The sequence below is a fragment of the Carassius carassius genome, chromosome 25 (assembly GCF_963082965.1).
Source record: "Carassius carassius chromosome 25, fCarCar2.1, whole genome shotgun sequence".
Lineage (NCBI taxonomy): Eukaryota > Metazoa > Chordata > Actinopteri > Cypriniformes > Cyprinidae > Carassius > Carassius carassius.
The window spans coordinates 6,364,071-6,386,057 of NC_081779.1; the positions used below are offsets into that span (position 1 = coordinate 6,364,071).

General features: G+C 37.7%; 3 protein-coding genes across 5 annotated transcripts; 2 read left to right on the forward strand and 1 right to left on the reverse strand.

Moving 5' to 3' along the window:
• Positions 1-1,150: 1,150 nt before the first annotated feature.
• Positions 1,151-6,486, forward strand: LOC132104635 (E3 ubiquitin-protein ligase TRIM39-like). Its single transcript, XM_059510194.1, has 7 exons — positions 1,151-1,261; positions 3,345-3,745; positions 3,894-3,989; positions 4,509-4,742; positions 4,834-4,972; positions 5,098-5,130; positions 5,223-6,486. Exons 2-7 carry the CDS (start codon positions 3,347-3,349, stop codon positions 5,768-5,770), a joined length of 1,449 nt encoding a protein of 482 aa, XP_059366177.1. The 5' UTR covers positions 1,151-1,261; positions 3,345-3,346; the 3' UTR covers positions 5,771-6,486.
• An 85-nt stretch (positions 6,487-6,571) lies between these two features.
• LOC132104847 (uncharacterized protein K02A2.6) lies at positions 6,572-11,159 on the reverse strand. Its single transcript, XM_059510376.1, has 2 exons — positions 7,522-11,159; positions 6,572-6,608 (listed from the first exon to the last, which is right to left on the reverse strand). The coding sequence occupies exons 1-2, from the start codon at positions 11,157-11,159 to the stop codon at positions 6,572-6,574; spliced, it is 3,675 nt and encodes a 1,224-aa protein (XP_059366359.1).
• A 1,324-nt stretch (positions 11,160-12,483) lies between these two features.
• On the forward strand, positions 12,484-15,678 carry LOC132104002 (small integral membrane protein 13). Of its 3 annotated transcripts, none has more exons than XM_059509138.1 (3): positions 12,484-12,700; positions 13,278-13,359; positions 15,070-15,678. In XM_059509138.1, the coding sequence occupies exons 2-3, from the start codon at positions 13,284-13,286 to the stop codon at positions 15,258-15,260; spliced, it is 267 nt and encodes an 88-aa protein (XP_059365121.1). In that variant the 5' UTR covers positions 12,484-12,700; positions 13,278-13,283; the 3' UTR covers positions 15,261-15,678. The 3 variants fall into 3 exon arrangements, with proteins under 3 accessions (XP_059365121.1, XP_059365122.1, XP_059365120.1); XM_059509139.1 differs by having other exon boundaries at positions 12,484-12,696; XM_059509137.1 differs by having other exon boundaries at positions 12,487-12,696; positions 13,275-13,359.
• The last annotated feature ends 6,309 nt before the right edge of the window (positions 15,679-21,987 follow it).

The following is a 21,987-nucleotide window of genomic DNA, read 5'->3' on the forward strand; positions in this document are numbered from 1 at the left end:
GAAGGCAATGTCACGTTAATTAATTATGGAATTATTTTAAAAATATTTATTCATTGCTTTTCAGAGGGAAGGCCCACTGACGTAAACTTTAAAAAGTCCAGGTCTAGAAGAATAACTACTAAGGTTCTATCTGTGTTACATAAGAGGCCAGGATATGTCAGTCTATTTCCCTCCAGCAGATGACTTTTCACTTACATTTCTTTTATGGACTTGTGATAATAGTGAAAATAGATAAGTGATAATAGATACATTGGACTCTGACCTCACTGTAGTTCAGTGAGAGCTTTCAGAGGAAGTAAAACAACATTTATAACAGCATGGATGCCTGAAACTATTTACCCTTTTTAAACAGCAGAGTATTTCAAAGACCCTTGTGGACACATCTAAAACTCACAGGTAAGTGATAGAAATTTGAGAAAGAACAGATTTCTAATGGTCTGGTTTAGTTGGGTTTATGTTAAACTGGAATAAGCTGAACAGAACCAGATACTCCATGTGTCAGAGAAGACATCTCACCAGTCAGCCCTTACATTGCATTACACATTACAAAGTATTCAAAACCTGTTGTGTAAACCCATGAATAAATAATTTAAAAAACTTTCTTCTTCCCAAAATCTAAAGTGTAAACTACTCATTGGTTGTTAATTTTTTACAAACTTGCCGGTTACAGGTTGACAGTTGTTTGAGGAATTATGGGGGCAATTTTTTTAATTTACTGTACTGAAAGGCTTAATAGGTAGTCTAATGTGCACTTTATTTACTTTATATTGTAATGGTTAACAAATCAAGAGCAAAATGTTAAATATGCATACTACATGATATCAGTGTTGTATTACTTGACCCATTTAAAGTTTTATTATGTGTTGTTTCTGAAATCCAACCTGAATCCACACTTCTGCTGGAATCCTGCCAAACATTTTGAAGAACAGATACTTGGTTGTTACTGTAGATCCAGATTAAAACCAAGATTTGGATTGTGTGATCTGATCTGATTTCAGAATAATCTTTTTTTCTGCTGATACCTCTTCTTCATTAACTAAAAGAAACATTCATCCCAATACAAACAAACACACATGAATCTAACAAACCAAATACAGAGACACATTTATATGTATAAATACAGGAGGAGCTCTGACATCACTGGAGTTCAGTGAAAAATTCAGAGAAAGTGAAACTAACTTGATCAACAATATAGACAGCTGAAATAATCTACTTTTAAAATCTGATGATTCAACCATCCTTGTGGATCTCATACTCTCAGGTAAGTGATGGAAATATCAGAGAGATTGTCCTGAACAAATTTCTAATGGAAGTGGTCAAGATTAATCGAGTTTATGGGTCATTTTGTCACACAACATAAAGACTTAAGAAACAGGAAGAAAATGTGGGCAGAGAGACTGAACACACACCTACACTGCAGCTGAAAGTCATATTTACAAGATTAAAATTACACTTAATCATACCATATATCAGTTTATTTTGTGGAGATATGTTTATTTGTAGTTAAGTATTATTTATATTTTGTACTTTGTTTCTTATCTCAAAAGCAAGTCTAGACTGCTCAGTAAGTTCATGTGTGTTTAACAATGAGTGACTGTTTCTTGAACTATCAATACGATTTTAATATAAATAATGATTAAAAGTTCATGATCTGATTTGATTTTATGTTTGAAAAAGAGAAAGAAAATCCTATTTAGAGAACTTTTACATTACTCTCTTTTAGAGTTAAATAGCAGTGGAGAATTGCTCACAAGACTGAATGGACTGTGCTTTTTGAATAAGTAACTCTAAACCTCACTTTTGAGGTAAGATTTTGTTTGAACCTGAATAACTAAAAATATATAGTCTTTATCAACCACTGGCTCTGCACCCCTTTACCTAAATTCACTACTAAAAGAACTAAGTTGGAAAAAGGATCAGTCCTCGACTACCTCTGAACCAGGACACGCTGATCGGATAACATTCCAATCAGAAACGCGTTTACACTTGTCTTTTCAGGGTGTATGTGGACAACATCTGGATACAGGTCACGTGTAAACGCAGCCTCTGTTTCTACTAACTTTGCACATCTAGACTTAATATATATAAATTTGATGGTGATTGTTGGTTGACTGCAGTCTTCAGGTCATTCCATAGATTTTCAATGGGGTTTAATTCTAGGCTCTGACTAGGATATTCACCTTTTTCTCCTTCAACCACTGTGTGTCAGTTTTACTGTGTGCTTTGGGCCATTGTCATGTTGGAAGGTAAACCTTCTTCCCATTGACAACATTCTGACAGATTTTCCTCAAGAAGTATTTTGCCCCATCCATTTTTCCTTCTATCCTGACAAGTGCTCAAGTCCCTGCTGCAGAGAAACACAGCAGAACAGGATATTAACTCCTCCATGTAGAGGAATGATGTTATTTGGACGTTAACGTTGAATGTTATTATTGATGGTGACTGTATTGGATTTATGCCAGACATATCGTTTGGTGTTGAGGCCAAATAATTCAGCTTCAGTCTGATGTGCCTCAGAATCTTCAAGGTGCATTTTGGCAAAGCTCAGTCGTGACTGCATGTGCTCTTTCTTGAGGGGTGGCTTTTTTCTTGGAACCCTTCCAAACAAGCCATATTAATGGAGAATTTGTGATATTGTTGTCACATGCACAAATTATCACTGCTTGTTATAAATTACTGCAACTGTTTAAGAGTTGATGTAGGTCTCTTGGTCATCTCTCTGACCAGTTTCCTCCGGCACTTTCATCCAGTCTGGATTAACACCCTGATCCAAGGAGGGTCTGCGTTGTACCAAATACCTTACACTTCTTAATAATAGACTTCACTGTACTTCTAGGCATTGAGAAAGCCTTTAAAATGTTTTTGTATCCATCTCCTGACCTGTGACTGTCCACATCTTTATCCCAGAGATCTTTTGAGAGTGTCTTGCCACCCATAGTTGATTGTTTGCTTCAGTAGCACTACCAAGGACTGAAACGCTCCAGGAAAGCTCTTTTCATGCTGAGCTAATCAAAATGAGAACAGCTGATCACAGTTGAAAGTCAAATGACTTTGTGTGCCATTGAGAAGGTGATTAGCTACAAAGTTTACAAGTGGTTTTTAGGAGGAGGGGGATCCTTCCAACTCATCAGTGATTCTGAATATTCTTTATTTTTATTTTTTTTCTGATGTTGGTGTTATATCTTTCACTTGGATGTCTTAAGTTGCACTTAGTAAATACATCTGGATAAAACAACTGTGTCCATCTTCTGGGGTGATTCTTTTCTATACCAACTATATCAAGTGTGTCCAAATTTCAGACTAGTAGTGTAGGTGATTTATCTTCATGGTTTCTTTTTCTCCAGGTATGTCATCCTTCAGTGGTCTAATGACTAAGGAGCTTCAGTGCTCCATATGTCTGGATGTGTTCACTGATCCAGTCACTGCTCCATGTGGACACAACTACTGCAAGACCTGTCTGAATAAGTACTGGGACAACAGCCAGTCCTTCAACTGTCCATACTGTAAAGAAACATTCAACCAAAGACCTGATCTCAAGATTAATATCACACTCCGAGAGCTCGTAGAGCACTATAAACTCAAATGTGCTGTGACTAATCTGGAGGACTATATATGTCAGAAACATGAGAGGCCTCTAGAGATGTTCTGTAGAGATGATCAGACGTGTGTGTGTCTGATGTGTGCTGTGAAAGAACACAAGACCCACAACACTGTTTCTGTAGAAGAGGAGAGTCAAGAGAAGAAGGTAGACTTATTAACAAAACTGATTTTAAAGTAATCATGTCATGTGATTTTATCAAACAAAATAATTACAAATAAAAACATATTGTAAATTTCGTCACAAGACAGTAAATCATCTTTATGATAAATATCTTTTTTTTCTCTGTCTATAGACTCAACTGATGAAGACACATAAAGACGTGCAGCAGATGATTCAGGACAGGATCAAGAAGATTCAAGACATCAAACACTCAGCAGAGGTCAGAAAAGTGAGTTCAAAATTCTGTAATAAATTGTTTTGTTCAGGGGACTTCACTGTTTGTATCAGTCCACTTGTTTTTGTTTGTCCAGACAGTCGGTCTGTGTATTAATGGAGGGGATTTTACAGTGACTCTTTCTGCAGACAAGTGACTGTCTTTATAAGTCACTGATTTTGATTCATTCACTTAATCGACTCTTTCAAAAAAACCTATTCATTCAGGAACAAACTGGATTTTTTTAGTTCAGAATTGCAAGAGGTTTACTTGCAATTCAGAAATAATAACTCACAATCTTGAAAAGTCCAAATTGTGAGATAAAAAAACTACGTACGTAAAGTAATATCACTTCTCCTCAACATGACACATGATTTTAAGAATTTTTCAGTGTAAACGCATCAGGACGAAGTTTAATACTTCGGTTGAGGAAATTAGAAAACCCCTTTAAACACTGAAGCATGAGGAAGAGTATAACTGATTCTTGCCTTAGCAAACATCGCTGATAATTTGTTGGTTGACTTGGTTGAGCAGAGAAACACAGAGGAGGAGAAAGCAGCCCATGCTGAACTCTTCACTGATCTCATCCGCTCCATTGAGAGATGTCAGACTGAAGTGATGGAGATGATTGAAGAGCGGCAGAAAGCAGCAGAGAAAAGGGAGCAAGAGCTGATTGAAGAGCTGGAGCAGGAGATCACTGAGCTAAAGATGAGAAACACTGAGCTGGAGCAGCTCTCACACACTGAAGATCACCTCCTTCTCTTACAGGTCAGTGAACATCTCTCTGATCAGTGATAATGCAGTACATGACACCATAACTCTCCCCATGCTGAAGGATTTCTCCTGTCTCCTGCTGTAGAGTTATTCATCCCTGAGCAGCCTTACAGACCCCAGGAGCTGCTCTGAGATCAGTGTGGAGACTGAGGATAGTCAGGAGACTCTGAGCAGAGCTCTGACTCAACTTCAAGACACTCTAAACAGCAAACTCATTCAAACTAGTATGTCAACTCTTTGATCAGATAAAAACATAATGATGTACACTTTTTTTATATAACATTAAAGATGGTCTATAATTCCACATATAAAAACATCTTAAAGATCTCATGATGTTTTATTGTTATAGTGTCAGAGCTGAGGTGGATGCAGCAGTATACAGGTACAGTGTGCTGTCTGTGTTACAATAGATTACATTCTCAAAGCTTCAGTACAGTCTGATTAAAAGCATCACCATGAAATCTGTTTTCTCAGTGGATGTGACTCTGGATCCTGATACAGCTCATCCAAACCTCATCCTGTCTGATGATGGAAAACAAGTGAGACATGGAGACATTAGACAGAAACTCCCAGACATCCCAAAGAGATTTGATTTCCTTGTAAGTGTCCTGGGAAAGGTGGGATTCTCCTCAGGGAGATTTTATTTCGAGGTGCAGGTGAAGGGAAAGACTAAATGGAATTTAGGAGTAGTCAGAGAATCTATTAACAGGAAAGGAGATATCCAGCTGAATCCCAGTAATGGATACTGGACTGTGGTTCTGAGGAATGGGAATGAATATTGGGCCTATGGTCATACTACAGTTTCTCTGTCTCTGAGAGTGAAGCCGCAGCGGGTCGGTGTGTTTGTGGATTATGAGGAGGGTCTGGTCTCCTTTTATGATGTGGATTCCAGCTCTCATATCTACTCTTTCACTGGCCAGTGTTTCGCTGACAAACTCTATCCATTTTTTTGCCCATGCTTTAATGATGGAGGTAAAAATTCAGTCCCACTGATTATCACACCTGTCAATTACAATAAATGAGTTGTATCCCCTTAATATGTTTTAGAAACACTATCATCCCAAACCTCCTCCTACCCAAATTAACTCAGCTCTCTGTGCACCTCCGTCTGTCAGTGGATCACCAGCTTCCTGACAGACAGGCAGCAGCTAGGAAAATTGTCATCCAGCACCTGTCCCATCAGCACTGGCACCCCACAGGGTTGTGTCCTCTCCCCACTGCTCTTTTCTCTCTAACCCAATGACTGCACATTTAAAAAACCCTCTCTCAACCTCTTGACGTTTCCAGATGACACCACACTTATCGGCCTCATTCAGGATGGTGACGAGTCTGCTTACAGACAGGAGGTTAAAGAGCTGGCTGTCTGATGCAGTATTAACAACCTGGAGCTTAAGACACTCAAAACTGTGGAGATGATCGTAGATTTCAGGAGAAAACCCCCTGCTCTCCCTACACTCACAATCATGCACAGCACTGTAATGACAGTGGAGACATTTGGGTTCCTGGGCACCTGTATCTCTCAGGACCTGAAGTGGGACAATCAAATTGAGTCCACTGTGAAAAAGGCCCAGCAGAGGTTGTACTTCCTTCACCAGCTGAGGAAGTTCAACTTGCCACAGGAGCTGCTGAAACAGTTCTACTCCGTCATCATTGAATCTGTCCTCTGCACTTCTATAACTGTCTGGTTTAGCTCAGCTACCAAATCTGACCCCTGACCTGATTTTCTGACTTCTGAGCAAATCATTGGTACAACCCTCTCTTCTCTCCAAGAACTGTACTTATCCAAAGTGTGCAATAGGGGTGGCAAAATCACTCAGGACCCCTCACACCCAGGACACGCCCTCTTTGAACTGCTGCTGTCTGAGCACCAGAACAGCCAGACATAAGAACAGATTCTTTCCTCAGGCAATCCGCCTTATGAACACTTAACAATAAACGTGGAACACACAACACTAATATACATTATTTATTTAACACACATTATATTATTTATATTGTGTCTTTTAGAAGAGTATAACGGCGTATGCAGACCAGTATGACACACACACAGACTTAACGTGACTGTTCTGTTTATTCTCTCAACAGCACTTCCATAACAACACCGGAACATAACCGGAAACATAAGTACAAAGTGCATCATGGGAAACGTAGTCACATAAAGCATCAACACAATATACAACATCTCCTTCCCCCTTACTCTTTGAGGTCTAACACAGAGATTACAAATTAACTGTAATATCAGTAGTCATGAATTTATGAAATTCAACTTCTCTTACGAACTTTTCTTTTCTCTTTTTTTTTTTTTTTTTTTTTATTATTAAGTATTATTTTGCTCAGAAGATTCAGCTTTTTTTTTTTTTTTATGATTTCCTTAAGTGTATGAACACAACTAATTCCTTGGGAGTGAGGGTAGACTACCTCAAACCCTAGCTGACCCTTTTGGGGATTATTCTGCCCCGACACAATAAGGGTAGCTCCTAACTAAGTATAATCCAAAAAACGGTGAGGTGGGTGCCGCTCCCTAACTGGGTATCGGCGGCCTGTCTGGTTTCCATTTTCTATCGGTACAACAGGTGATACCTGTTCCTTTACAGATGGACAATTTGAGGTCTTGGTAGACTCAGTAATGGGTACTTCAGGAGCTGGCGTACTGTCACTAATTTGATCAGTGACATCCGCAACTTCGGAAAGATCCTTTAATGAGTTGGCTCCCTTAAGCAACTGATCCGTGTGTCTCCTCCAAGAAAGATTTCCAGCCGTTTTGACTTTATACGAGACTGGACCCGTCTGGGCCTCCACAGTAGCCGGAACCCATTTCGGACCACCACCATAGTTCCGGGCCAGCACTGGTGAGCCTACCGAAAAGGTTCTGTCCTTGGCTCGCAGATTCCGTCGCTGTACCTGATTCTTTTGCTGTCGTAAGACAGTTTCTTTGAGTGTTGCTGGTTTAAGCAGCTCAAAACTTGTCCTGAGCTCTCTATTGAACAACAAAGACGCTGGTGACACTTTGGTAGTTGCGTGCGGAGTACTGCGATAGCACAACAAGAAGCTATGAAGGCGTTGATGAATTGTCCCTTGTCCGAGTGAAGCTTTCAACGCATGTTTCATGGTTTGGACAAACCTTTCTGCTAACCCATTTGTTGCAGGATGGTAAGGTGATGACGTGATATGCTGCACCCCGTTTGCTTGTAGAAATGTGGCCATCTCCTGAGATGTAAATTGAGGGCCATTATCTGAGACCAGCTGCACTGGAGATCCAAATCTACTGAAAATTTCTCCCAGTTTCTCAATTGTCTTTTCAGCTGAGGTAGATTTCATGATAGCCACCTCAGGCCACTTACTGTGTGCATCCACGACAACCAGCAGCATTTTGTCCTCGACTGGACCTGCAAAATCAATATGAATGCGATGCCATGGATTCTCTGGATATTCCCATGGGTGCAGCGGTGCCAGTTGTGGTACATTACGTATGCGCTGGCATGACGTACATGTTCTTGCCTTTTCCTCAATTTGGCTGTCCACTCCTGGCCACCAGAAATAACTCCTGGCAATTTCTTTCATTCGGACCATTCCACAGTGTCCCACATGCAGCTGTTTTAGCACTTGCTTGCGCAGGACCGGGGGAATGATCACTCTCCTTCCCCACAGCAAGCAGCCTGACTGCACTGAAAGTTCATGACGTCGAGAGATGTATGGTTTTAGCTCCAGGTCATCGCTCTCCCCTTTTCCTGTCATGACGATATCCATGACTTTGGACAGGACAGGGTCACTGCGTGTGCTCTTACGTACTTGCACAGCTGTTACTGGGGCCCTTTCCACCTGGCTGAAGTAGAAAATTTCTGCAACTTGAGCCTCTTTTATCCTGTCTGCGAGAGGCAATCTGGACAGACCGTCCGCATTTCCGTGCAATTCTGACTTCCGATATTTGATGTCATAGGTGTGAGCGGATAACATCAAAGCCCATCTTTGCATCCTACTGGCAGCAAGAGAGGGAATGCCATGGTGTGGGCCAAAAATTGCAGTGAGTGGGCGATGATCGGTCAGCAACGTGAACTTCCTTCCAAAAATGTACTGATAAAACTTGCGAACTCCAAACACAATACTCAGCGCTTCTCGCTCGATCTGAGCATAGTTTGTTTCTGCTTTACTCAGACTCCTGGAAGCAAATGCGATTGGCCTCTCTTGACCATTTGGCATGATGTGGGACAAGACAGCTCCCACACCATATGGAGAAGCGTCGCAGGCCAGCTGAATGGGAAGAGCAGGGTCAAAATAAGTGAGGACATTTGACCTTAAAAGTGTCTCTTTTGCTCTTTTGAATGCCTCCTGGCATTCAGAGGTCCACCTCCAAGTTTTCTCATGACACAATAATTTGTGCAGGGGTTTCAGCAACGTAGCAATGTTTGGGATGAAACGACCATAATAATTTAGCAAACCGAGGAAAGACCGCAGCTGGCTTACATTTTCGGGCACTGGAGCATCCACAATGGCCTTAACCTTGGATGGAGATGTATGCAACCCAGAGGCATCAATGACATGTCCTAAGTACTCGACTGACAACTGGAAAAATTCACATTTGTCCTTGCGCACTCTCAATCCGTATTCTTTCAGTCTCTCAAGGGTAGCATCAAGATGTTGTAAGTGCGACTCGTCATCAGTGCCAGTCACTAGAATGTCATCTAAGTAACACACCACTCCTGGAAGCCCTGCCAGAATTTGATCCATCGCACGCTGAAAAACGGATGGAGCCGAAGTAATTCCGAATGGTAACCGCTTATACCGAAATAGGCCTTTGTGGGTGTTAATGGTGAGAAGTTCTCTGGACTGTTCCTCAACATGCATCTGCAGGTATGCTTGGTTGAGGTCGATTTTGCTGAATTTTTGCCCTCCAGTCAGCCCAGCAAAAAGATCATTAATGTGAGGCAAGGGGTATTGTTCTGCTGACAACACTGGATTTACAGTGACTTTAAAATCCCCACAGATCCTTATGCCTCCATCTTTCTTTAAAACTGGAACAATGGGTGTTGCCCACTTACTCACACTGACTGGTTCCAGCACCCCCTCCTTCCTGAGCTCAGCTAAGCTTGCTTCTACCTTGGGTTTCAGCGCATATGGAAGGGGCCGGGCCTTTAAAAATTTTGGCTGGCTTCCCGGCTCTACAGTCAATTTCACCTTGATTTTCTCCATGCTGCCCAACTCCTGTTTGAAAACATCACTGTGTTTTCGGAGAATACCTTCAAGGTCCAGTGTTTTATGTGTCATCATATGTATAGCTGGCCAGTCCACCTTGAGTTGCTCCAGCCACGAACGTCCCATCAACGAGGGGTAACCACCCAAAACCACATACAATGGCAGTTTTTTTGTTTGTCCGTTCAGTTCAACTGTTACCTGAGTGAGTCCTTTCATGGTCACCGCTTCCCCAGTGTAAGTCTTAAGAATCACATCAGGTGGTGTGAGTGGTAGATGGCTCAGAATTTCACTGTATACCGCATCCGACACGAGCGACACAGCAGCACCAGTGTCAATCTCCATTTTCACAGGCTGTCCTTCCAGCAGCGCGGTGACCTTATAAGCCTTGGTTCCACCTGCGACAGTGAGCACATGCAAAGGAAATTCCTCATCAGATGTATCAGTAACCTCGTTTTCCTGCTCAACTGCAAACACATGTTGCTTTTGCTTCCTTCTGTATACTGGTTTCTGTAGCGTTTTTTTTCTTTCTGTTTTATTTTTACATGCCCGCTCAATGTGTCCTTTTTTCTTGCAGCTGCGGCACTCCGCATCTTTAAACCAGCATGAAACAGGTGAGTGTCCCGTTTTACCACAGCGAAAACATGGGCCTTCATTTTCAGTTTGTTTTTCGGTCTCCATCTTATACACTTTACTGTTTGAGCTCAGTTGCTGTGCTTCCTTTGCAGCTAATTCCATAGACACACTTAGCTCAATAGCTCTTTGTAGTGTCAGGTTGCCCTCCGTTAACAGTCTTTTTTGTATGCCCTCAGAGCGGAGTCCGCAGACTAATCTGTCTCGAAGTGTGTCATTTAGCACTTCACCAAATTCACAGTGTTCAGCTAATTTTTTTAACACCGCTACAAACATTGTCACGGTTTCTCCTTCCAGCTGATTTCGTCGGTGAAATCGAAATCGCTCTGCAATTACTAAGGGCTTTGGAGAGAAATGTGCTTTAAGAGTGCCCACTATTTGATCATATGTTTTCTCTCCCGGTTTTTCTGGCTGCAGGAGGTTACGCAGTAGTGTATATGTCTTTGGACCCATCACACTTAAGAAAGTGGGTACCACTTTCTCCTCAGTAATAGCATTCGCTGCCACAAAGTACTCAAATCTTTCTGTGTAAGAGCTCCACTGCTCACTACTTTCATCAAAGTGACCAATGTTGCCAAAAACTGCTGCCATTTTGCCGTACTCTGTCGTTTCAGTTAATTCAGTCACTTATCTGAATCGTTGTCTTTCTTCCCCCTCTTCAGTCAACACGTTGATTAGCAGCAGGCTCGTATTTTCTCATTTCCAGCGATCTCGCCATGGAGCCGCTTCATTTCCGCATTACATCACACACGCGGATTAACACCGTCCTCGTCGCCAATTTATTGTGTCTTTTAGAAGAGTATAACGGCGTATGCAGACCAGTATGACACACACACAGACTTAACGTGACTGTTCTGTTTATTCTCTCAACAGCACTTCCATAACAACACCGGAACATAACCGGAAACATAAGTACAAAGTGCATCATGGGAAACGTAGTCACATAAAGCATCAACACAATATACAACAATTTACATGTCAAATTTGCACATATCATACCTGTACATTTTTGTCTATATTTTATATTGGGTTTTTGCTATTTTGTACATTGTCTATTTTGTATATTTGTATATTATTCTTTCTATTATCTGCGGCCTGTCGTGTCACTGTAATCTGTGTGTGCCGTGGAAGCTTCTGTCACTAAAACAAATTCTTTGTATATTCTGGCAATAAAGCTCATTCTGATTCTGAGAATGTCCCATAAAACATTTTATTTTATTTTATTTTTTAATAAGAACATTTCAGGTAATAAGAAAAATTCAGGTAATTTCTGTCCTCTCATACATGATTAGAAAATAAATAAAATAAATTGATTGTAAAATGTAAGCTGCTCTGCTTATATCTACATAATTGCAGCATTTGAATAAAGACATGAATTTCTATTAATTGTTGTGTTTTGTTGTTGCGTCTGTTTTTCAAACCAGTGCAGGGCCAGCTGATTGTTTGGGTTATGTTTAGTCAAGATGTTTTTGAGTGTAATTCTTATATTTCAAGTTCACAGTCACAGGTCAGAGATATTGGTTTGATTCCAAGCAATGCAAAAACTGATTAAATGCATTATAAGTTGCTGGATAAATGCAGTTTATCTCCGAAAAACCTAGGTTTCACCAACTGTTTTTAGTAAGTGATTCTAATTTAATTTAATTTAATTTTTTTTTTTTTATACAGGAATACAAAAACGGTTAAAAAAGTAAAGACAATGTTCTTGGCACATTCAGACTGATTTTCGATTGGCCTATACTTGTCCTGTAGATTCAGAAGAAAAGAAAAACAAAAGAAGAAGAAAAAATAGAATAAAATACAATGACGTTGTGGAGTGAGTTAAGTTTCATTAAGATTATTATTATTATTATTATTATTGAGTTCATTTCAGTGATTTGACGTTTGGATAAAACTTCAATTCCCACAAGACCACGCGGCGGAATGGAAGGAATGAGCTCTTCCGGGTCATCCTCAGATTCAGATTGCTTGTGTTGTTGAGGCTCGAGTTTGCTGTTTTCTCGCTCTTGTCTCTCCTCTGTTCATGTCACAGTGATGTAGATGAAGGGAATATTTGAGGCTCTCCATGTCATGCTCTCCCGGCCTCCGTTCCGCGGGATTCGGCGTGAAGACTGAGGCGTGAACGTCTGTAAGTCTGCTCATAAATCTGATCATAAACTGTCATCTGCGTGACTCACATTAGACACACACCACTCTCTGTGTACAATCACTTTATACTGATATCACACATGCAAAAAAGAGATTTATCATAGGATATCCTCATATACTCTTCAATATAATTTTCAGTACCATGGTATATTTAAAGTACCATTAACATTTTACCATTTGATGCCATAACTGTACTACAGTACACATGGTATTATCATGGTAACGTTAGTGTCTAAAACTGTAATGCTGTGTGTGTTATATATTATAAGATTATATATTTCTATTTATATGAAAATGGAAAGATTTGATTGATATGCATTTCACATAGTCTTATTACTACACCAAAAAACTATGCTACTAAAAACATGCTAATTTATGCCTGTGGATGCATTTCTGTAAATTGAATAATTAATGCATATATTTGTAAATATTTTATGTAGTACTGAATTTAAAAAAAGCAATCATATTTTTAATCCCATTTTTCTTCTTCTTCTTTTTTACTGTTATGGTCAATAATACACATAATCAGAGGTGTGTTTTCTTTGTTGTGTTCATTAGAAGAGGAGGATGTGGCAGAGTGTTGGTTTGACCGTGTTGGTGATCGTGGCCACGCTGATATGTGTCCTCCTCTTCATGATCTTCGGTAAGTAGCTGCTGAGCACCCTGAGGAAAGATCCTGCAATCCTTCATCAAATGCAGTCACATGTTAAGTGTGTCATGAGTGTTGTCTGAATACATTTGGGGTCACTGTAGCTTATCTTAAACTAGAAATTCTAGGAATTTTATGATTCTGCGAAGTCTATCAAAGTGGTTGCTTACTCCGTGATCTGATGGTCATGAATCATGAACCTTGTCACATTTCTGAGGAAAAAGTCCCACCTTCAGTTAGAGGATTTTCTCTACAGTGACTTCACAGCCTTGAATTATGGGCTCATGTGTGAGAATGTGGTCGGTTCAGACAAACACTGCAGTAATAGAGCAGGTTTGCTGACTGTCAACAACACAGACGTCTCATCTCCAGAGTTCACTGTGAGTTGAGTGTTGACTTTAGTCGAGGTCTGTCTGACTGACCCACTTCTGTTAAAGGCACAGGAGCTGTTAAAAGTTTTCTGTTACTGTAGAAACATATCAGCTGTACATAAGTTTGCAATTTCCAGCATGTCACTAGAGAAGTTGTGTCCTCATGTCAGACGCAGGCTTGGATCAGATTTATGTAGGTCACTGCACTAAACATGTCAACACTTATGTGTTACTATATGAAGAAGAAACTTTTTCTGCATTAACTAAAATGTCTGAATATGTTGAAATCAAAATGAAAATTCTACCAAGAATGAATCTAGGTCATATTTTACCATCAACACGAATGAATTAGCTAACATTGAAGAACAATGAGCAATTTCCACACTGCATTTGTTAATCTTTCTTAATATTAGTTCATAAAAATACAATTGTTGATAGATTTTTCCCCATTTTGTTCATAAAAATATATTTTTTTGATATTATGATTCTTATTAGATTTGTGTTTTATCCCAAGATAAAGATACAAATAATTGCATAAATTAAGGTTATAGGATTTTTAGGATATTTTAATTATCTTTTGCATAAAGAAAATTAAGATTTTAATCATGAAAATTGTCTCACCAAATTCTCATTTCCATAATGCATCCAGATATTTTACATTTAATTCTTATTATGAATTTATATTTCTTCCTGAAGTATTTATTTTGCACTGACATTATTATTATTATTATTATTATTATTATTAAAATTTTCAGAATAAAATCGTATAACCATAATGCTCCATATATTTCATATTTGATTCCATTTTTATTCTCATTTGAATTATTATTTTACTTTTCATATTTTACCCAATCATCAAAGGGAAAAAAGAATAAATTGTATTTTGAATAAAGTTAATATCGAGAACGTTCTGACATTTCCCCACCAAATTCTCATTACCATAATGCATTCAGATGAGTTACATTTTATTTTTTATTATGATTATCATAAGATTAAGTTACCAAGTTCACATTTTTCTTCAATATCAATTAAATGATTTTAGATTATTTTGTATGAGAATTTTTGACATTACTTAATATAACAGTTGGATCACAAAGCAAAATCTTAATGTTTGTAACAATAAGCTTGGGTTTCATTAACAGAAGTTGCCGAAGATTTCTCAGCAAAATGAAATGTAAATCAAGTTTGTCATGCATCTGAAGTGCATGAGTTCACAAATATTTTTGCAAATGCCAGCTCAATCCGTGCTTTATTGTAAAGTTAATGCAAATGAACCAGAGTCAAATTCAAGGTAGGAATGCAAAGCCATATCATCTGTGTGTCCTGTTTGTAGGCTGGTATGTTGTGTGGCAGCTCTTCCTGTCTAAGTTTAAGTTCCTGCGGGAGTTGGTGGGAGACACTGGTTCCCCGCAGGCTGAAACCGAGCCCTCTGAGTCCGAGGGGGAACGCAGCTCGCCCCCGACACCCCGCCACCGACCCAAAACCGCTCGCCAAAGGATGGTCCCTCCTGACAGCACTACATAGAGCCCTGAAGCAGATCTCCTCCAGCTCAGCTCATAACCGTTATGCTGTTTTAGGCTGGACATGAAGTTATTTCTGCATCAGTCTCTGTGCTCTCCTTCACATCTGCTCAATCATCATGGCTACACTTGTTCACGGTGGGTCTGAAGTCACGGTTTCTTGTATGAACCAGCTCAGCCACACATTCATGTCCTGACTAACACACTGCTACCCTCGGCTCCGGCTGCGTGGATGTGTCATATATTTATGCGAGAGCATATCGATACGTATTTGTTATCATTTAACCAATCTATCAATGACACAAGCTCACTAAAAACAGGCCGATGAGCAAACTTCCAATGTTTCTGTGAGCTAACCGCACTACTGACTCTGACATTGATGGAAGCCTGTTTCTGCCACGGAAATAAAAAAAAGGTAATTATGACTTATGATAAGAATTTTTTTTCTGTGACTGAAATGGGCTTCCATACACATTTGTCTAACAAGTGCAATGAAAGCTTCTTTATTTGTCATGAAGTAAACAAACGTTTGACAGGACTGCACACCGTAACAGTGTCAAGAATCTGCACATTAGGATGATGTCAAAGTTCCTTCGCTACCAACACAGCACAGAGTTTTATGATGGTCGCCTCCGCTCTGCATCCTTGTGCTCTGGCTTGGGTTGAGGTCATCCTGTCTGAGCAGATGGATCTCGGATACGCCTGCTGTTCCCATTAGAGATAGAAAAGCTGTACTGACCTCAGGTCAGCCTGACCCTGCCTGTGTGTGAAACTGTGTCCACAGGTCAGCTTCTGAGGAAATGCCGTTATCACCAATGTAAATGGTGACATGTTTAGTTACATGTTCTTTTTTTTGGTCCCTTTTATGACAGTAGATGTTTTCCCTTCAATAAATGTATTTCATAAAACAGTGAAGTTGTTTATGTCAACTCCTACTTTAATGCAAGTTTTAATGATACTTTTAAAACAAATAATTTTGACAGTCTTGAGTGGCTTACTACTGTCATTTAAATGATGGTTCTTTTCCAAGGTATTGTTTTGTACTTCAGTAATAAGTACTTACTCATAAAACATCTGGTTTTGTATTTTATAATCAGTTTGGTGGCCATATAAATTTGAACAGGTATGGCAGTAGTGATTTTGCAGCACTACTAAAAATAGCCACAAGATGGCAGTAAAATGATGAAATAGAATGACTATATATTGACTAGTGCATTTATGAACATTTAAGCTGTATTTAACTCCTGTTAGTATTAATAAGGCCTACTTCTTAATGCTAATAATTTTACGTCACGCGTTTAATAATAATAATTATTATTATTTGTTATTAACAAATAATTTTTCTGTCAGCAAATTTTGCTGCACTTCTAAAAATGCGCATAATGTAATACAGCAGGTCACGAAGGTGTGAACTTTTTCAAACACTCATAAATTAAAAATTTATAAATAAGCTTCTACTAGAACTTAAAATTGATTAGCTTCCCTCATACGTTTAAAGAAAAAAATAAAATGACCATATATTAAGTACTGCATATATGTTATTGCACAATAAATTTGCATAATTAAACTTTATTAATTATAATTGCTTCAGTAAATATATACATGAAAAGTGTTTTTGCTTCACTACTAAAAATGTCCACCAAGTGACAGTAAATGCGAATAAATATAAATAAGCTTATTCATTAGAACTTTGAATTGATTGGCTATATAATATATTTATTTATATGCTAACATAAAATGTACGTTTGTAGTATGAAATCCCTATTAATTACAATAGCATGTAACGACGTACTTTCTAAATGTCATTTAATAACAGTAATAAAATAATTTAGTTAATAACAACATTTTGTCACATTAACTAGCATTAATGTGACAAAACAGTGCAATAGCACAATAGTACTATTGTACACTCAACCAACCGTATTTATTACCACTGTCTTACGTTGCTGCTGTTCATAATGTGTATATATAATCCTACATTGCATTCCTATTTATATTCTGTACATACTCTTAATACAGTATTTAGCAACTCCACTGTACATTCTGTACATTCTGCACTTATATGTATATAAAACACTATATTCTTGCACTTCTGGTTAGATGATAACTGCATTTCATTAGCTCTGTACTTGTACTCTGCATAATGACAATAAAGTTGAATCTAATCTATAATCAAAAAAATTAACAAATGCAAAAGCACCTTTTGTGCACTTGCATCTGATTTCGCTCCGAGGCCCGGGAGTTGCCCCTGTAAGGTACCCTGAGACAAAATAAGAATTTTCCTGTTTTAACCTGTATTTTAAAATTAACATTATGTATTGTTATTAAGTTTGTCATTACTTGAGTATAAATTATTATCCACAAAGTTACAGAAGAGACAGATTTTTCTCTTAGACAGTTAATATTTTTAATACCAGTCACCAATTATTTAATGAATAAGTAATGCGTTTAATTAAAAAATTACACTTTTAGTGCCCAAATACCTAAAGACAAAACAAAAAACTAAAATCGCCCTGCACTCCCGAGCGCCACCTGGTGGAGATGCATGCAGTGGACATGTAAGTGTCTGCAGCTGCTTTAATCAGCAACAGACCGTGATGTAATTTTAAAGAGAGTTCATGGCCCGCTCTCTATCCATATTATTTTAAAACACATTCAAATATAAATATATATGCTGGTTAAATCAAATGAAAGAGCTCAGAAAAACCTGGCCATCAGTGTTTGACCAGAAACGCAAAATCTCAAGCACTTATGCAAAAACTGTCAGTAGCTTATATAATTTTTAAGAGAGGTGCCTATCCCTCTCTTAGTCCACAACATTTTAAAACCTATATGCAGCATTTACGAAATGAAAGAGGCAAGAGAGGTTTGCCTTGTACAGAAGCTGTAATTTTGAGGCCTTAGAATACTTTACAGGAAATGGTTGTGGTAAGCCACGGAAATAACATCATCATCACTGTATTCACAGGTCAGACCTTCCGGTACTCAGGGGTGCAAACATCAAGGCTGCAAACCTGTGGTGTCATTGTTTGTGATGCAGCAAACATACTCACACAACATGCTCAGCAATGCAAAGTATCTTACTGCTGTTGCTTGTCAACATCAGGGGTCATTAAAGGTTTATGAAAGCATTTGGAAAAGGTTTAATGCTGAACAGATGTTGATTTTTGGCAAATTGCATGAAAACTAGTTTTGACCCCAACACAAAAGTTGTAACAAAGTTTGTACACCTTTGAAAAAACACACCTATGTGTCAACTTTGCATGCACATTCATAACCCTAAATGAGAAATATTCAAGAAGATATAAATAGAATAACCAATATTTTAAACAGTTTATAAAACTGAGTGTGATTCAAATTGACCCACAACACAGCCGGATGCTTTCAAAGTCTATATGAATTCAAAATGGACTATTTTGTTTTCCTGTCCTCACATTTTGGATTATGCAAGTTGCAAATGATTATTGTACTTTGAGTATTTTTTTGCACTTTTTGGGCTTCCTGAATACTAAAGGGAAATGTGTTTTTTCCATTAAGTTCACATGAAGAAGTGAATCTGGTTGGTTGACTCATTTAGTGTGAGGCAGTGATTGGACAACTCAACCCTGCCTCCTCAAGCTCTTTAATTCAGTGCAGTGTTGGGGGTAATGCATTACAAGTAACGCGAGTTACGTAATCAGATTACTTTTTTCAAGTAACTAGTAAAGTAACGCATTACTTTTTAATTTACAAGAAAATATCTGAGTTACTTTTTAAAAAAAGTAACGCCAGTTACTTTGTATTTCCATTTTTTGACTGACAAGCCTCCTGTTCCCATATTGGGAGAAATCGGAAGTATGGAGGCGTTGTGTGCGCTGTGTGAACATGATGTTACTGTAGTTCTAGACTAAATGTGAATGTGCATTAATTCATCCCACTCACAAAAAAACAAAAAACAAAACAGATTTAGTATTCATCAAAATTAATCAAAACAGTGAAATGCAAACTCAGAATATGACGCAAACCTGCAATAACTAAATATATTAAATAACACAAATGTATCTATTCCCATTTTATTAACAGTGTCTTTGCTGCTGACCTTTAATGATCCAGTTCAACCATACTAATAATTATAAAATGACTTTAGATAAACTAACAATTGTGCTTCATTGTTTTTTTTTTTATTGCTGAAGAGTGTTGAACCTTCTTCTCCTGTGTTCTACTGTTCATTACACTTTTTGGTGTGAAAGGGCTTTTACATTTGCTATAAATAGAACTTCTTATATTAAAAACAATCAAGCCCTGCTCATATTTAAAAAGTAACGTGAAAGTAACGCATTACTTTCCATAAAAAGTAACTAAGTAACGTATTTAGTTACTTTTTTAGGGAGTAACGCAGTATTGTAAGGCATTACTTTTAAAAGTAACTTTCCCCAACACTGATTCAGTGCAGAACCAACATGAGACTCATCCAAGACCGCAGAACTCCCCTGATGCTATTATTAGAGGGAGATAAATCACTAATAAAGGGTCTTGAGAGAGCGATGGTAAGAATTTACCACTCTCTCACCATGTTTACTGAAAGTTTCTTTCTAAATGCTTTCTCTTTGTCTCCCCGAAGAGAACTTAAGTCCTGAATGCAGAAAATGTTTAAATCGTTAATTACATGTAAGTGCCAGTCAGTGGATGCTGATGCTTTTACAGAGATTTCTGAGTTGGCATTCCCACCAATATTGTTAGCATTCATTGCCATGCCTAAAAGCACAAAGGAATGACCAATAGCATGATAATAGTTTTTTAAAGATGATTTATGTGGTGTTTTTGCCATTCATCTCAGTGTCTTTTAGTTCTGAATGCAGATTATTTTCCTTTTAAATATAAAAAAATGAAGCTTTAATCCTTGTGGATTCCCATGGACATGAATTGTACAGTACAAATATGTGTTACTGTATATGGGACGCCGTTTGTAAAGCTGCTCATGATGAAAATAACTGCAACATTTTGTCACATTTAGCTTCAAACAATGTTAAGAAAACCGGTATGAATTTTTGACGGTCACTTTTTAGCACATTAACAACAATATTTGTCAACTTAGAATCTAAATGTTAAATCTAAATATAAAATCTAAATGTTAAATATAAAAATAAATATAAATATAAATGTTAAATATAAATTTAAATCTAAACGTTAAATATAAATGTTAAATCTAAATCTAAATGTTAAATCTAAATCTAAATCTAAATGTTGAATCTAAATGTTTCGGGTGAAACTAAATATTTAGCTAATATGCAAATTCAAAATGCCGGAACTGCCAAAATAAAAGCTCGATGAGGTTGGTGTGTGTGAATCGTGTCAAATAAGTAACAAATAAAAACCATCTCATCCGAGACAATTGAATCTTGGACATGGATTATCATGATAATGACTACCCGTATTTTCCGGACTATAAATCACACTTTTTTCATAGTTTGGCTGTTATCAAAATTAATTTGACATGAACCAAGAGAAAACATTACTGTCTACAGCCGCGAGAGGGCGCTCTATGCTGCTCAGTGCTCCTGTAGCCTACACTAAGCAGCATATAGCGCCCTCTCTAGGCTGTAGACGGTAATGTTTTCTCTTGGTTCTTGGGTCTAAATAAACGCGACTTATAGTCCAGTGCAATGTTTTTTTCCTCATCATGACGTTTTTTGAACTGATGCGACTTATACTCAGGTGCGACTTATAGTCCGAAAATACGCATTTGGAGAAACTGTATTTAAGAGTAGGCTAATGTCATTTTTATGAAAAGTATGGGACTTATGATGACCTGTAGCCATAATAGCCAGCCACGAGGGGTCTCACTTTGACTCAGAATCAGAATCAGAATGAGCTTTATTGCCAGGTATGTTCACACATACGAGGAATTTGTTTTCGTGACAGAAGCTCTGCAGTGCAACAGAATGACAGTGACAGAACAAAAAACACAAAATGGAAAAAAAAAAGAAAGAAAAAGAAATAGGTAGGTAAGGAAAGACAATATACAAATTGACAATGTATGGCAGGTATATTACAATGAGCATTATGTATGTACAGGTATATTATTTTAGGTAGTCATTATCACGATAATCCATGTCCAAGAGTCAATTTCCTCAGATGATATGGTTTTTATTCGACACGATGCTATAAACACACTAACCTCATCAAGCTTTTATTTTGGCACTTCCGGTTATTGGCATTCTGAATTTGCATATTAGCTAAATATTTAGTTTCAACCGAAACATTTAGATTTAGATTTAACATTTAGATTTTACATTTATATTTAACATTTAGATTTAGGTTTAACATTTAGATTTAACATTTAGATTTATATTTAACATTTATATTTAACATTTACATTTAGATTTAACATTTACATTTAGATTTAACATTTACATTTAGATTTAACATTTACATTTAGATTTAACATATATATTTTACATTTACATTTAGATTTAACATTTAGATTTAACATTTAGATTTAGCATTTAGATTTAACATTTAACATTTAGGTGTAACATTTAATATGTATATTTAACAATTTAAAATATCTCTAAGTTGACAAATATGGTTGTAAATGTGCTAAAAAGGGACCGTCAAAAATTCATACCAGTTTTTTAAACATTGTTTGAAGCTAAATGTGACAAAATGTTGCTGTTATTTTCAGCATGAGCCACTTTACAAACGGCGCCCTATAACTGTAAAGCTGTATGAAGTGTCTTTTGGGACTGAAA